This window comes from Choloepus didactylus, chromosome 8 (genome assembly GCF_015220235.1).
Source record: "Choloepus didactylus isolate mChoDid1 chromosome 8, mChoDid1.pri, whole genome shotgun sequence".
Lineage (NCBI taxonomy): Eukaryota > Metazoa > Chordata > Mammalia > Pilosa > Megalonychidae > Choloepus > Choloepus didactylus.
The window spans coordinates 144,945,010-144,962,027 of NC_051314.1; the positions used below are offsets into that span (position 1 = coordinate 144,945,010).

The following is a 17,018-nucleotide window of genomic DNA, read 5'->3' on the forward strand; positions in this document are numbered from 1 at the left end:
AAAGTTCCACCAATCAGTTGCTTAGTACTGTGAAACAGTTGCATGCTGACTCCCCATTTTGATTAGTTTTACTTTGTGGAAGTTGGTAGGAGTTTAATTACATTTTTCAATATATTTTTCTAGTAGGATAAGGAATCTTAATCACTGAAAATATGTAAATGTGTAAATTAAAGGTAACCATAAACTGAAAGTGTCAAAATAAGTAAAATATTAAAAAAACCTAACAAGCTCACATTGTGACTTTCTTCTATAACTACAGTTTAATCACTAATTCACCAAGAAAAGGGAAAACTACAGAGGTATCTGCATACACATCAAAGCCCGGCGTGTCCCTCTTGGTTATTTGGGTGCCACAATCAGTTTTAGGAAGGCTGTAAATCCCCTGCACTCACTAGTGCCATTCGACCCGCTGGGCGCTGAGCTGTACCCACTCCCGCACGCATTTGGTGCCTTTGGAGTGAAAAGAGAACGGGCTCTTACCTTGGCAGGCTGCTGAATTTTGATCTCCTGGGAATCGGATGCGGAATCTGACTTGGTGCCTCCGGAATGTGGTTTCTCCTTTTTTCTCTTCTGTTTCTTCTTTTTCTTTTTGGCTCCCAAATCCCCTCCAGGACTTCTGTTAGAAAAAAACAAACAAAAAGTTGTTAATTATGAGTGAATTGCATAGGTCTTCCTTCCCACCGCCCCCGGAGGATTCTCTACCCTATGGTGCAGACGGAAAAGCAAGCAGCAACTGGACAGGAGAGAAATGGCTTTGAAACAGATTTCCAGCAACAAGTGCTTTGGAGGATTGCAGAAAGTGTTTGAACATGACAGTGTTGAGCTGAACTGCAAAATGAAATTTGCTGTGTACCTACCACCAAAGGCAGAAACTGGAAAATGCCCTGCACTCTACTGGCTGTCTGGACAGTTTCCTTAGTGAGATGCTGAAGAACAGATAGACCTTGGAAATTAAGGCTTGATTTTCTGAGAAAAGGCTTAACTTGCACAGAACAAAATTTTATATCAAAATCCGGTTACCATCAGGCTGCCTCAGAACATTGTCTTGTCGTCATTGCTCCAGATACCAGTCCTCGTGGTTGCAATACTGAAGGAGAAGATGAGAGCTGGGACTTTGGCACTGGTGCTGGATTTTATGTGGATGCCACTGAAGATCCTTGGAAACCTAACTACAGAATGTACTCTTATGTAATGGAGGAGCTTCCCCAACTCATCAGTGCCAATTTCCCAGCGGACCCCCAAAGGATGTCTATTTTTGGCCATTCCATGGGAGGCCAAGGAGCTCTGATTTGTGCTTTGAAGAACCCAGGAAAATACAAATCCGTGTCGGCATTTGCTCCAATTTGCAGCCCGGTGCTCTGTCCTTGGGGCAAAAAAGCCTTTAGTGGATATTTGGGATCAGATCAAAGTAAATGGAAGGTTTATGATGCTACCCATCTTGTGAAGTCATATCCAGGGTCTCAGCTGGATATACTAATTGATCAAGGAAAAGATGACCAGTTCCTTTCAGATGGGCAGTTACTTCCTGATAACCTCATAGCTGCTTGTACAGAAAAGAAAATTCCTGTTGTTTTTAGATCGCAAGAGGAAAGTGTCCTTTAGCTCTAAATTTAACTAATCAACTGAGACCCAAGCAAGATGGTTGTTCTACTTGCCTGATCACTGAGAGATGTGAAACCAAATAATTTTCAAGACTCAGACTTAACTCTTGACAACATTCTTGTCTGATTCACTTCCATGGTTGGGCCAGGGAAGTTAGAAGGCTGACTGCTTTTAAATTACCTTGATGACTTTATATACCACTGATCCCATGATTTATATTGCATGCCCCTCTGGAAATAAGACATCCAGAACATTCATTAATTCATCAAATGCCTTAGGGAATCACCTTGTTTCCTGAAACCCAGGTGGTATTTTTTTACTCTCTATTTCTGTTTCTTAAGTGCTTAGACAAAAATCCCTTTGACTGTTTCTCCCTTGCCTCCCATCAGAGACCACTGATTCGATCAGAGTGAAAATACGTCTCTCTTAGACTTTTTATCTCTTTCAGTTTATTCCATCCACCTTGTATTTTACCTTTGTGTGGAAGGGATGCATGTTCCCAGAAAAACTGTCTTGATGTTTAATACCCTTAGAAACCTCTTTAGACCTTAACTTTTCTCTCTCTCTCTCTTTTTCCCTTTTGAGAGCTCTTTTCCCTGTCTTGTGTTCAGAGGAGGCGTCATAGTCACCCAAGAGAAGGGTTTGCCACTCCACCTGCCTATGGGGTGGTGTGATGGTTAGATTCATGTGTCAACTTGGCCAGGTGATAGGATCCAGCTGTCTGGTCAAGCAAACACTGGCCTAACAATTGCTGTGAGGAGGTTTGTGGCTGGTTAATAAACCAACAGGCTGGTTTATTAAATCATCAGTCAATTGACTGCAGCTGTGACTGATGACTCACCAAAGGGCGTGTCTTCCAGAATGAGAGAATGCAATTGGCTGGATTTAATCCAGTTAATCAGTTGAAGACTTACAAGCGAGACAGATAGAGGACCTTCACTTCTTCCTCGGCTGCCCAGTGAAGCGTTTCCTGAGGAGTTCGTCAAAGTTGCCGGTTCATTTCCTGAGGAGTTCATCGAACACTTTCATCGAATATCCCAGTTCATTTCCCGAGGAGTTTGTCGAAGTTGCCGGTTCATTTCCTGAGGAGTTCATCAGACATCTTCCTTGGAATTGACAGTTTGCTGACTGCTCTACAGAATTTGGACTCAGGCATACCCAGTTGCAGATACGATCACAGCTATTACTTCATTGCAACCTTTATTACTGATCACATCAGACATCATGCAAAATACCTGAATGCGTGAAAAACTTCAGACAGTAGAATCTCTTCAAAATCATAAAAGTTGAAATAAACAGAATTGCAGGGGAAAATGCATAATTCTATTTTATGGTTGAATTGCTTTCCAAAGAAATAATTGCTTTCCTGCTTCTGATTTTCAGAATTATTTTACCAGTGTTCACACGGGAAATCTTTAATGCTTTAAAACTTTGTTGAGACCATTTGAAAAACCTTGTTAAATTGTCCTCAGGTCAAGGAATTGGAATGTAATCCCATTCAAATCACAGACTGGTATTGCTGGGACAGAAGACTTACTGGTGGTTCAGCCCAAACTCCTCACCTTTCTAGACTTCAAGCCTCTGAAGACGGACTGTTTTTGTCATGTTCATTGTTATAGTTCTTAATGTCTAGCAACGTGCTTGGCTTCTTGTAGGTGTTGAATAACTTTATTAGTTGTTGAATAAAGAAGTAGGCTCAGAAAAAAAAAGTGAATTGCATAAAATTAGTCATTGGGAAAAACACATATGGTACACACAGTGGAAAAACATGCTAAAATTGAGTGGAAAAAGAAATTTAGAGTGAGAAGTGAACGGAGAAGTGACACAGGAGCCTATTAGGCCACGATCTGTGACTGTGGGATGCCTGGATGCCAGCAAGATGGCAAATTGTATATGTAAAATGCATATTATAACTGAATCAAATAGCTTTCACAGTATGCTCTCACTGCTCTACTACACAACTTTTCTGTCAGCCTTTTAAGGGAGAGGTACAATTTGTAAAAAAAATTCCATTATAAACATCTCTTGGGTACAACAAACCACTATTCTTGATGCAACAGAACTAAAAAAAGCTGCCTCTCTACAGAGGGAGAAAATTCTCCGACAAAGATTTTTCACCAATAGGACTAAAAAAAAAAAAACTCTAAATGAAAAAAAAAAAGTAACCACCTGCCATCTTCTGAAAGAGCAAAAAAGGCCAAAAGAAAAAGACACAAGGGGACTTTAATTTTCCATTTACTTGGACCTCCTCTCCCACAAAATCCTCAATTTCAAGACAGGGATCCCTGCTGCACCATTGCCTGACATTGGGTAAAGTGATGGAGCAACCGGTTTCCGTCTGTGTTTCTATCTGTCCTATTTTCCCTTCTTAATTTTTTCCTAATTATAAAATTCATGTTTATGATACAAGATTCAAATATTATTAATATATAATTATTAATATAGAATTACTAATATATTAACAGCTTTTATAATACTGTCCCTCAATGGCAACAATAGCTTTTCTGGTATATATTCTTCCAAAATTGTTTCTCTTCTTTAAGTATGTCCTCATTTTACTATGAATAATTGTTTAACAAAAATTGCATCCTAAACATACCATTTTGCAACTTGCTTTCTTCCCCTTCCACTTAACAGTGTATCAGGGACATCTTTCCAAGTCAGGGAATACTGAGTTGCCTCATTCCTTATAGCAGCATTCCATATGTAGCATTCCATGTATAGATTATCATATTTTATTTAACCATTCCTGTATTAAAAACACTGCTGCACAGAGCTCAGCAGCTATGAATGCCGGCATTGGCACATACAGCAACTGTCAAAAAAACTGAAAAAGAGTCCAGGCTTCAATTAGAGATGTGAATGAAGCAGATCTGGTTAGCACTAGGGCAAATCAGGCCAGAGGGTAGAGGACAGTATTGACTGTGTTTTAAAACTTCAACTTCCATGTGAGACCAAGGGAAAAGATGTTTATTTGATGTGAGATATATATCTTCTGCAGCACACTAAATAATTTGACTTGTGTGGTCACTTTGTTAAACACCATAATTACATGGAACTTTGAAAAGGGAAGTGAGATCTGCTGGGTTTATACAGGTTAGTGTGAAATAGCAACAAATCACAAAGTAATTTGGGCAGAGAATAACAATGTATTTGCAGGGTCCTCCTGAGGAGCTGGGGGGAAATGCGGAAGTGTTGGACTGCCTCACCTGGGTTACTATTGATATTCTCACAAACATTGAGGATTGATAATTTGGATGCTGAGCCCTCAATCTTGGGGCTTGCCCTTGTGGGGCTTGATGCTGCATGGCAGAGGCTAAGCCTACTCGTGGTTGTCCCTAAGAGTCTCCCCCTAAGTGCCTCTTTGTTGCTCAGATGTGGCCCACTCTCTCTCTCTCTAGCTAAGCCACCTCGGCAGGTGAACTCACAGCCCTCCCCACTATGTGGGACCTGCCTCCCAGGGGTGTAACTCTCCCTGGCAATGCAGGATATGACTCCCGGGTATGAGCCTGGACCTGGTATAGTGGGATTGAGAACATCTTGACCAAAAGGGGGAAGCAAAATGAGGCAAAGTAAAGTTTTGGAGGCTGAGAGATTTCAAATGGAGTTGAGAGGTCACTCTGGTGGGCATTCTTATGCACTATATGGATATCTCTTTTTAGGTTTTGGTGTGTTGGAATAGCTAAAAGTAAATACCCCAACCCAGTAGCCTTGATTCTTGAAGACGACTGCCTAACTATGTAGCTTACATGGTGTGACTGTGTGATTGTGGGGGCCTTGTGGATCACACTCCCTTTATCCAATGTGTGGATGGATGAGTAGAATAATGGGGACAAAAACTAAATGAAAAATACGATGGGATGGGGGGAGGGATGGAATGATTTGGGTGTTCTTCAAGGAGAAAATAGTGCCTTTCTGATGCCTCAATTTTAGACTTCTCCTAGCTTCAAAACTGTAAGCTAATAAATTCTTGTTGTTAAGTCAACCTATTGTATGGTATTTGTTTTAGAAGCTAGGAAACTAACACAGTTTGTGTCACCAGGAATGGAATTCTGCTATTGCAAATATCTAAAAATTGGAAATGACTTTGGAATTGGGTAATGGTTAGAGGCTGAAAGAACTGTGAGGCACTTGATAGAAAAAGCCTAGACAGCTTTTATGAAACTGTTGTTAGAAATACGGATGTTAAAAGTACTTACAATAAGGCCTTAGAAGGATACAATGAATGTGTTACTGGAAACCGGAGAAAAGGTGATTGCTGCTATAAAGCAGCAGAGACTGATGCTGGATTTAAAATGGAACTTGTAAGTGATGAACCTGGATATTTAGTTGAGATTTCCAAGCTAAGTGTGGAAGGTGTAGCCTGGCTTCTTCTGGAAGGTTATAGTAAAATGTGAGAGGAACGAGATAAGCTGAGAATTAAACTCTTAACCACAAAGGAACCAGCAACTGATGGTTCTGAAAATTCTCAGCCTATTCAGATATTGTACTCTGAGATTAAGGCCAGAAATGGCTCTATCATGGACCTCTCTGAGCTTTCGGGAAGTGAGTATGCAAAGGACAGGGCTCCATGTGAGGGTTTAATTGAACAAATGTTTGCTAAAGAGGGTGTGGCTGAACATGGATCCAGTCAGACATATCAGAACTGCAAATGTAGTTATCCAGCAAGGATCTGTGGAAAGTTCTATTGTCTGATGGTTTGGACCTGCCTGAACTGCATAAAAGCTGACAAGGATTTTGCAAAATTTGTATGAACAGAAGCAGTGCCTGAAAGGGACAGATAAGGGATGAATTGAAAAAGAATGACTTCCAGGGCAAAGCCCTGGAAACTGAAGTTTGGACTGAAGAGATCTCCTTGGACCAAGAGAGTGGGCCTGCCCATGAGGGTGGTAAGGGCTGGTTTGCCCCTGCACTTGGAGGGGTGGGCCTTGTACCCACTTGTTCAAGGAGAGTTCCACCACCCAATGCTTGGAGAGGGTGGGGTCTGTGCCGCAACATTCGTGGAGAATCTGATCACCACCCAAGAACTCAGAAGGGGCAGAGCTGCTGCTCCATTAGGCCCTGAGGACAAAACATTGATCCACAGATGACTCTCAGACCTCGGAGTTTTCCCTGCTGGTTTCTGGATTTGTTTGGGACCTCTGACCCCTGTTTTCCTCCCAATTTTTCCCTTCTGGAATGGGAATGCCTGTCTGTTTATTGTACATGGAAAGCAGATAACTCATTTTCTAGGTATCACAGGTCCATCAGACAGAGGAATTTTGCCCTAGGACAGACTACACCCATAATGTGTTTTGATGAGACTTTGTGCTTAGTGTTATTACTGAAATGACTTAAACATTTGGGGATGTTGTGATGGAATGAATGTATTTTGCATGTGGGAAGAGCATGTCTTTTGCAGGTCAAGAGGGCAGACTGTAGTGGATTGAATTGTGCACTCCAGTTTGGACATGTTTGTGGTTTTGGTCTGCATTTTGGTGGATATGGAGCCATTGTAAATAAGATCTTTTCAAGAAGTTACTTCAGTTAAGGTGTAGCCCAACTGAATAAGGTAGGGCTTTGCTCCTTTATAAGCAGAATGAAATTCAGACAGAAGCAGAGAGAAGCCATGGGGAGCAGCCAGAAGCTGAAAGTCAATGGAACCTGGGGGGGAAAGGAGAAGACATCACCATGTGTATTGCAATGTCACAGAAAAGTCAAGAAAACCCAAGAATTGTTGGCAGCCAGCCCCAGAATTCCACAGTCTCCAGGGAGAAAGCATTGCCTTGCTAATGCCTCAATTTTGGACTTCTCCTAACCCCAAAGCCATGAGCCAATAAATTCCTATTGTTAGGTTCATCCATTGTTTGGTATTTGTTTTGGCAGCTAGAAAATGAATACAAACTTGAATAGACATTTCTCCAAAGAAAATATACAAATAATCAGTAAGCACATAAAAAGATGCTCAACATCATTGGTTATCAAGGAAAAGAAAATCAAAACCACAATGAGATAGCATTTTATACCCACTAGGATGGCTATTATGGAAAAAAAAAAAAGAAAGAAAGAAAATAGTGTTGGTGAAAATGCACAGAAATTGGAACCCTCATACATTGTTCATGGGATTGTAAAATTACACAGCCACTGTGGAAATCATTTTGCTGATTTCTCAGGAAGTCAACTATAGAATTATATGACTCAGCAAACCCACTTCTTGGTGTGTTCTCAAAGAATTGAAAGCAGGGACCTCAACAGATATTTGCACACAGATATTCACAGCAGCATTATTCACAATAGTCAAAAGATTGAAGCAACCTAAGTGTCCATCAACTGAAGAATGGATAAACAAAATGTGATATATACACACAATGGAGTAGTATTCAGCTTTAAAAAGGAATAAAGTTCTGATACATGCTACAACATGGATGAAACTTGAATTCACCATGTTGAATGAAATAAGCCAGACACAAAAAGACAATATTGTATGATCTTGAATATATGAACTATTTAGGATATGCAAATTTACAGAAACAGATACAGTACATTGCAGGTTACCAGGGGCAGGGGTTAAGAGTAATTGAGATGCTATTGCTTAATCAGTATGGAGTTTTACTATTTGAGGTGATAAAAATGAGGGTAATAGATATTGGTGATAGTAGCACAATACTGTTAATGTAATTAATACCACTGAATTGTACACTTGAAAGTGGTTAAAATGGAAAATTGTGAGTAGTGTATATGTGGCTACACTACATTTTTTTTTTTAAAGTCAGATAATAACAATGTTGATGAGGATGTGGAGAAATTGGAACCCTCACACAGCTGGTGGGATTGTAAAATGGGGCAGCTGCTTTGGAAAGCAATCTGGCAGTTCCTCTCAATGCTAAACATAGAGTCACCATATGGCCCAGCAATTCCACTCCTACGTATATACCTGTGCTTGTTTGGATCTGTCATGTTCCCCAGAAAAGCCCAAGTTGTTTTAATCCAATCTTGTGGGGCCAGAACATTTTGGGTGGGGCCTCTTGATTAGGTTGTTTCCATGGAGATAAGACCCCACCCTTTCAAGGTGGGTCTTAATCCCCTTGCTGGAGCTCTCTATGAGAGGATAAAAGGCAGAGGCATTTTGGAGACAGCTCAGAGAAGCTAACAGATGTAATCCAGAGTTTGCCTCCAGGAGAAACAAGGAGGACCCACAGGAGCTGAGAGAGCCATTTTTGAAACCAGAAACTGGGAGATCAGCAGATGTCACCATGTGCCTTCCTATGTGACAGAGATCCCAAATGCCAGCTGCCTTTACTCAGAAAAGGTATCTTCATCTTAATGCCTTAATTTGGACACTCTCATGACCTTAGAACTGTAAATTTGTAAAGTAAAAAATTCCCATTATAAAAAGTCAACCTACTTCTAGTATATTGCATTCTGGAAGTTTTAGCAAACCAAAACAAAATCCAAGAGAAATGAAAACATATGGCCACTCAAAAACTTGTATAGAAATGTTCATATCAGGATTGTTCATAATAGCCAAAAAGTGTAAACAACCCAAATGTCCATCAACTGATGAACGGATAAACAGAATGTGGTATATCCATACAATGGAATATTACTCAGCAAGAAAAAGAAGTGAAATACCGATACATGCTACATCATGGATGAACCTTGAAAGCATTATGCTAAGTGAAAGAAGTCAGACACAAAAGAGCACATGTTGTTTGACTCTACTTATATAAAATGTCCAAAATAGGAAAATCTATAAAGACAGAAAGTAGATTAGTTGTTGTCAGGGGGTGGGAGGAAGGGGAGATTGGGAGCTGATGGCTAAGAAAAAGGGTTTCTTATTGGAGAGATGAAAATGTTGTAAAATTGAGCATAGTGATGGCCGCACAATTGTGGTGACTGTACTACAACCATTGACTTACACATTTTAAATGGGTGAATTTTATCTTATGTGAATTAAATCTCAATAAAGCTGTTAAACACAGCAAGAGAAATCCTGGCCCCGGGCCTGAGTGGACTAAGGGTCGGCTACAGCTGCCTCACTGTGGTCAGCATCCTTCAGGGACCCAGGTCTTCATAGGGAAGAAATAGATGTCACTGCACCTGGCTGGGAGGGATGCCAGGCAAGGCTCCAGGACAAGAAAGGAAACTCCCTGCTCAAGGTGAGGCCTCTTGAGAAGCTGATTCACAATTACAGTGCTTGAGTTTGATTCCTGAATCATTGATATTCAGCAATGGAAACCATGCCAACAGTTTACAAAGATCCCTTGGACTTTTGAGAATAGAAGTTCCCTTTCCCTCTTTCACACGAAAGATCCACAAAGAAAAAGTTCTCAACTTTGCTGCCTCAGAAAGTATAGATACTTTGGTCTGGGTCTAGAGAGAACTTCTGGCATATTCAAACCTCAAGCATAAACCAGTGAACTCCTTCTCTACCTTGGACACGTGACATTTAATAAGCATGCATGGCAAACTGCATTCAAGCAGTCCACAGACAGGACTTAAGAGACTAGCTGGTGTGAAGATGGTGGAGTGGTGAGGTGTATGTTTTAGTTACTCCTCCAGGGCAGGAGGTGGAAAGCCAGGAACTGCATGGACCGGACACCACATAGCAATTTGAGTTTGAGCATTCTTCACACAGCTCTTATGAATGTGTGGAACAGCTGAGAGCAGCGAAATCTGTAAGTTTTTGTGGCCAAGGGACCCGCAATCCTCCCTGCCAAGCTCAGTTCTGTGGGAGGAGGGGCCATTGCTGCTGGGAACAAGGAGGGAGAACTGCAGTTGTGGCTCTTTTCGGAAACTCCTTCTACTGATCCAAACTCCAAACACAGATAGACTGAGACCAGACACCAGAGAATCCAGGAGCAGTCAGCCTGGCAGAGAGGAGACAGGGACAGCAAAAACAGCAAGAAAAACCCAAAAATAAAAGTGGAGCCTTTTCAGAGTTCTGGTGAACATAGAACAGGGAAGGGCAGGGCTCAGGCAGAGTCAGACTCATATGCAAATCTCTAAAGAGCTGGTTTCTCTGCTTTATTGATTCTTCCTTAATGGCCCTAATCTCCTTGCTCTTAGCATTTCAATAACCCATTAGATCTGCAAGGAGGGCCCTTCCTTTTTTTTTTTTTTTTTTAACTTTTTCTCTTTTTCTAAAACAATTACTCTAAGAAGCCCATTGCAGAAAGCCTCAAAGACTTGCAATTTGGGCCCAGACAAGAGCAGAACTAAGAGAGCTCTGAGACATGAGGCAATAAGTCCAGTGGCTGAGAAAATTCACTAAACACCACAATTTCCCAAGAAAAGGGGGGCATCCCCTTACAGCCATCTTCCCAGTGGGCAGGGAATGCTCCTGCCTGGTGCCAGCTCCACAGCCCAGAACTGCCCCAAACAACCCAGTGTGATGGGAAGTGTTTCCAACAACACATGCACACACCACAAAATCGGGCGTGGACATTAGCCTTTCCTGCACCCTCAGCTGGTTGTCCCAGAGTTGGGAAGGTGGAGCTCTGTGAAAAGGGGGAAATTAACATGCCCCATTCAGCCATCCTTTCAGCAGACTGGGAATGCCCCTACACAGCCCTGCAGCCCAGAACTGCCCTGGGGGGATGGCAATCACCTGTGACATAGAACAGTCATTCCTTAGCAGAGGGCCTAAGAGTGCACGGCTTGGAAGAGGGACCCATTCAAAGTCCCAGGGACCATACGTCAATACCAAGGACTTGTGGGTCAATGGCAGAAACAAACTGTGGCAAGACTGAACTGAAGTATTAGACTATTGCAACAGCTTTCAATCTCCAGGAACACCAGGGAGATTTGATTATTAAAGCTGCCCCCACTCCCTAACTGCTCAGACACAAAGCCCCATATACAGGGCAGACAAAACCAAATACACACGCAAGCTTGGTGCACCAATTGGACCCCACAAGACTCACACCCCCACTCACCACAAAGACAAAGTGAGGGAAAACTGGCTTGAGGGGAATACGTGGCTCGCAGGTGCCACCTGCTGGTTACTTAAAGTGTACTCCACAAAGCTGTAGATCTGACAACTTAGAGATAAGGGTTTTAATCAGTCTACAAATCCTAAAAGAACCTATCAAGTTAAGCAAATGCCAAGAGGCCAAAAACAACAGAAAATTTTGAAGCATATGAAAAAACCAGATGATATGGATAACCCAAGCCCAAGCACCCAAATCAAAAGATCAGAGGAGACACAGTACTTAGAGCAATTAATCAAAGAACTAAAGATGAATAATGAGACCATGGCACAGGATATAAAGGACATGAAGAAGAGCATGGCACAGGATATAAAGGACATGAGGAATACCCTAGAAGAGCATAAAGAAGAAATTGCGAGAATAAATAAAAAAATAGACAATCTTATCGAAATTAAAGAAACTGTTGACCAAATTAAAAAGACTCTGGATACTCATACTACAAGACTAGAGGAAGCTGAACAGTGAATCAGTGACCTGGAGGATGACAGAACAGAAAATGAAAGAACAAAAGAAACAATGGGGGAAAAATCAAAAAAATTGAAATGGACTCCAGGGATATGATAGATAATATAAAACGTCCAAATATAAGACTCTTTGGTGTTCCAGAAGAGGAAGAGAAGGATAAAGATCTAGGAAAAGTATTCAAAGAAATTGTTAGGGGAAACTTCTAAACACCATAAATACACAAATCATAAATGTCCAATGAACTCCAAATAGAATAAATCCAAATAAACCCACTCCGAGACATATTCTGATCAGACTGTCAAATACAGAAAAGAAGGACCAAGTTCTGCAAGCAGCAAGAGAATAGCAATTCCCTACATGCAAAGAAAACAGCATAAGAATAAGTAGTGACTACTCAGCAGCCACCATGGAAGTAAGAAGGCAGTGGCATGACATATTTAAAATTCTGAGAGAGAAAAACTTCCAACCAAGAATACTTTATCCAGCAAAGCTCTCCTTCAAGTTTGAGGGAGAGCTTAAATTTTTCACAGACAAACAAATGCTGAGAGAATTTGCTAATAAGAGACCTGCCCTAAGGAGATACTAAAGGGAGCCCTACTGACAGAGAAACAAAGAAAAGGGAGAACGAGATGGAGAAAGATTCAGTACTAAAGAGATTCAGTATGGGTACGTTAGAGGACATTAAGAGAGAGAGGGAAAAGATATATATGACAAACATGAACCAAAGGATAAGATGGCTGATTCAAGAAATGCCTTCACAGTAATAATGTTGAATGTAAATGGATTGAACTCCCCAATTAAAAGATATAGATTGGCAGAATGGATAAAAAAAAAAATGAATCATCAATATGTTGCATACAAGAGACTCATCTCAGACACAGGGACACAAAGAAATTGGAAGTGAAACAATGGAAAAAAATATTTCATGGAAGCTACAGCCAAAAGAAAGCAAGAGTAGCAATATTAATCTCAGATAAAACAGACTTTAAATGCAAGGATGTTATGAGAGACAAAGAAGGCCACTACATACTAATAAAAGGGGCAATTCAACAAGAAGAAATAACAATCACAAATGTTTATGCACCCAATCAAGGTGCCACAAAACACATGAGACAAACATTGGCAAAACTAAAGGAAGCAATTGATGTTTCCACAATAATTGTGGGAAACTTCAACACATCACTCTCCTACAGATAGATCAACCAGACAGAAGACTAATAAGGGAATTGAAAACCTTATAGAACATTATATCCCAAATCCCCAGGATACACATTCTTCTCTAGTGCTCACGGAACTTTCACCAGAATAGATCATATGCTGAGACATAAAACAAGCCTCAATAAATTTAAAAAAATTGAAATTATTAAAAGCACATTCTCTGACTACAATGGAACACAATTAGAAGGCAATAAGTATCAGAGACTTAGAAAATTCACAAATACCTAAGCAACATGCTCCTAAACAATCAGTGGGTTAAAGAAGAAATAGAAAGGGAAAATGCTAAATATATAGAGATAAATGAAAATGAGAACACAACATAAAAAAACCTATCGGATGCAGCAAAAGTGGTACTGAAGGGGAAATTTATAGCACTAAACACATACATTAAAAAGGAAGAAAGAGATAAAATCAAAGAACTAATGGATCAACTGAAGAAGCTAGTAAATGAACAGCAAACCAATCCTAAACCAAGTAGAAGAAAAGAAATAACAAAGATTGAAGCAGAAATAAATGACATGGAGAACAAAAAAACAATAGAGAGGATACATAACACCAAAAGTTGGTTCTTTGAGAAGATCAACAAGATTCACAAGGCCCTAACTAGACTGACAAAATCAAAAAGAGAGAAGACCCATATAAACAAAATAATGAATGAGAAAGGTGACATTACTGTGGATCCTGAAGAAATTAAAAAAATTATGAGGATACTATGAACAACTGTATGCCAACAAACTGGGTAATGCAGAGGAAACAGACAATTTCCTGGAAACATATGAACAACCTAGACTGACCAGAGAAGAAACAGAAGACCTCAACCAACCCATCACAAGCAAAGAGATCCAACCAGTCATCAAAAAGTTTCCCACAAATAAATGCCCAGGGCCAGATGGCTTCACAGGGGAATTATAACAAACTTTCCAAAAAGAACCGACATCAATCTTACTTAAACTCTTCCAAAACATCGAAGAAAATGGAACACTACCTAACTCATTTTATGAAGCTAACATCAATCTAATACCAAAAACAGGCAAAGATGCCACAAAAAAAGGAAAACTACAGGCCTATCTCCCTAATAAATACAGAGGCAAAAATTCTCAACAAAATACTTGCAAATCAAATCCAAAGACACATTAAAAAAATCATATACCATGAACAAGTGGGGTTCATTCCAGGCATGCAAGGATGGTTCAACATAAGAAAATCAATCACTGTATTACAACACATTAACAAATCAAAAGAGAAAAATCAAATGATCATCTTAATAGATGCTGAAAGAGCATTTGACAAAATTCAACATCCTTTTTGACAAAAACACTTTAAAATGTAGGAATTGAAGGAAACTTTCTCAATATGATAAAAAGCATATATGAAAAACCCACAGCCAGCATAGTGCTCAATGGTGAGAGACTGAAAGCCTTCCCTCTAAGATCAGGAACAAGGCAAGGATGCCCTCTATCACCACTGTTATTCAACATTGTGCTGGAAGTGCTAGCCAGGGCAATCCGGCAAGACACAGAAATAAAAGGCATCCAAATTGGAAAAGAAGAAGTAAAACTGTCATTGTTTGCAGATGATATGATCTTATATCTGGAAATCCCTGAGAAATCGACGATACAGCTACTGGAGCTAATAAATTTAGCAAAGTAGCAGGATACAAGATTAATGCACATAAGTCAGTAATGTATCTATATTGTAGAAATGAACAAATTGAAGAGACACTCAAGAAAAAGATACCATTTTCAACAGCAACTAAAAAATTCAAGTACCTAGGAATAAACTTAACCAAAGATGTAAAAGACCTATACAAAGAAAACTACATAACTCTATTAAAAGTAATATAAGGGGACCTTAAAAGATGGAAAAATATTCCATGTTCATGGATAGGAAGGCTAAATGTCATTAAGATGTCAATTCTACCCAAAATCATCTACAGATTCAATGCAATCCTAATGAAAATTCCAACAACCTACTTGCAGACTTGGAAACGCTTGTTGTCAAATTTATTTGGGAAGGGAAGATGCCTCGAATTTCTAAAGACACGCTAGAAAAGAAAAACAAAGTGGGAGGACTCACACTTCCCGACTTTGAAATAAAGCCACAGTTGTCAGAACAGCATGGTACTGGCACAAAGATAGACATATTGATCAATGGAATCAAATTGAGAATTCAGAGATAGACCCCCAGATCTACGGCCAACTGATCTTTGATAAGGCCCCCAAACCGCTAACTGGGACATATAGTCTTTTCAACAAATGCGGCTGGGAAAGTTGGATATCCATATCCAAAAGAATGAAAGAGGACCCCTACTTTACACCCTACACAAAAATTAACTCAAAATGGATCAAAGATCTCAATATAAAAGACAGTACCATAAAACTCCTAGAAGATAACGTAGGGAAACATCTTCAAGACCTTGTATTAGGCAGTCACTTCCTAGACTTTACACCCAAAGCACAAGCAACAAAAGAAAAAATAGATAAATGGGAACTCCTCAAGCTTAGAAGTTTCTGTACCTCAAAGGAATTTCTCAAAAAGACGAAGAGGCAGCCAACGCAATCGGAAAACATTTTTGGAAACCACGTATCTGACAAAAGACTGATATCTTGCATATATAAAGAAATCCTACAACTCAATGACAATAGTACAGACAGCCCAATTATAAAATGGGCAAAAGATATGAAAAGACTGTTTTCTGAAGAGGAAATACAAATGGCCAAGAAACACATGAAAAAATGTTCAGCTTCACTAGCTATTAGAGAGATGCAAATTAAGACCACAATGCGATACCATCTCACACCAATTAGAATGGCTGCCATTAAACAAACAGGAAACTACAGATGCTGGCAGGGATGTGGAGAAATTGGAACTCTTATTCATTGTTGGTGGGACTGTATAATGGTTCAGCCACTCTGGAAGTCAGTCTGGCAATTCCTTAGAAAACTAGATATAGAGTTACCATTCGATCCAGCGATTGCACTTCTTGGTATATACCCGGAAGATCTGAAAACAGTGACACGAACAGATATCTGCACACCAATGTTCATAGCAGCATTATTCACAATCGCCAAGAGATGGAAACAACCCAAATGTCCTTCAACAGATGAGTGGATAAATAAAATGTGGTATATACACACGATGGAATACTACGCGGCAGTAAGAAGGAACGATCTCGTGAAACATATGACAACATGGATGAACCTTGAAGACATAATGCTGAGGGAAATAAGCCAGGCACAAAAAGAGAAATATTATATGCTGCCACTAATGTGAACATTGAAAAATGTAAAGCAAATGGTTTATAATGTAGAATGCAGGGGAACTAGTGATAGAGAGCAATTAAGGAAGGGGGAATGATAACCCAATAAGAGCAGATAAGCTATGGTGGGTAAATTTAACGTTCTGGGAATGCCCAGGAATGACTATGATCTGTTACTTTCTGATGGGTATAGTAGGAACAAGTTCACAGAAATGTTGCTATATTAGGTTATTTTCTTAGGGTAGAGTAGGAACATGTTAGAAGTAAAGTAGGTATCAGATATCTTAGGTTAGTTGTCTTTTTGTTACTCCCTTGTTATGGTTTGTTTGAAATGTCTTTTTATTGTGTGTTTTTAAAAAATTTTTTTATATACTTGATTTGAAAAAAAAGTTAATTAAAACAAATGAAAAAAATATGCAGAGCCCCCTTGAGGAGCTGGTGGAGAACGCAGGGGTATTGGGCTTCCCCACCTCCATGGCTGCTGATGTGCTCACAGACATAGG

At 39.9% G+C, this 17,018-nt stretch overlaps 1 protein-coding gene and 1 pseudogene across 3 annotated transcripts in view; one reads left to right on the top strand and one right to left on the bottom strand.

Moving 5' to 3' along the window:
* Positions 1-17,018, bottom strand: part of NMT2 (N-myristoyltransferase 2) — an 88,718-nt gene that overhangs the window by 45,449 nt on the left and 26,251 nt on the right. For all 3 annotated transcript variants that reach the window (XM_037846644.1, XM_037846643.1, XM_037846642.1), the window contains exon 2: positions 481-616. In XM_037846644.1, coding sequence (XP_037702572.1) covers positions 481-616 — 136 coding nt within the window. The remainder of the gene's footprint in view (positions 1-480; positions 617-17,018) is intronic.
* Positions 693-2,849, top strand: LOC119542122 (annotated as a pseudogene).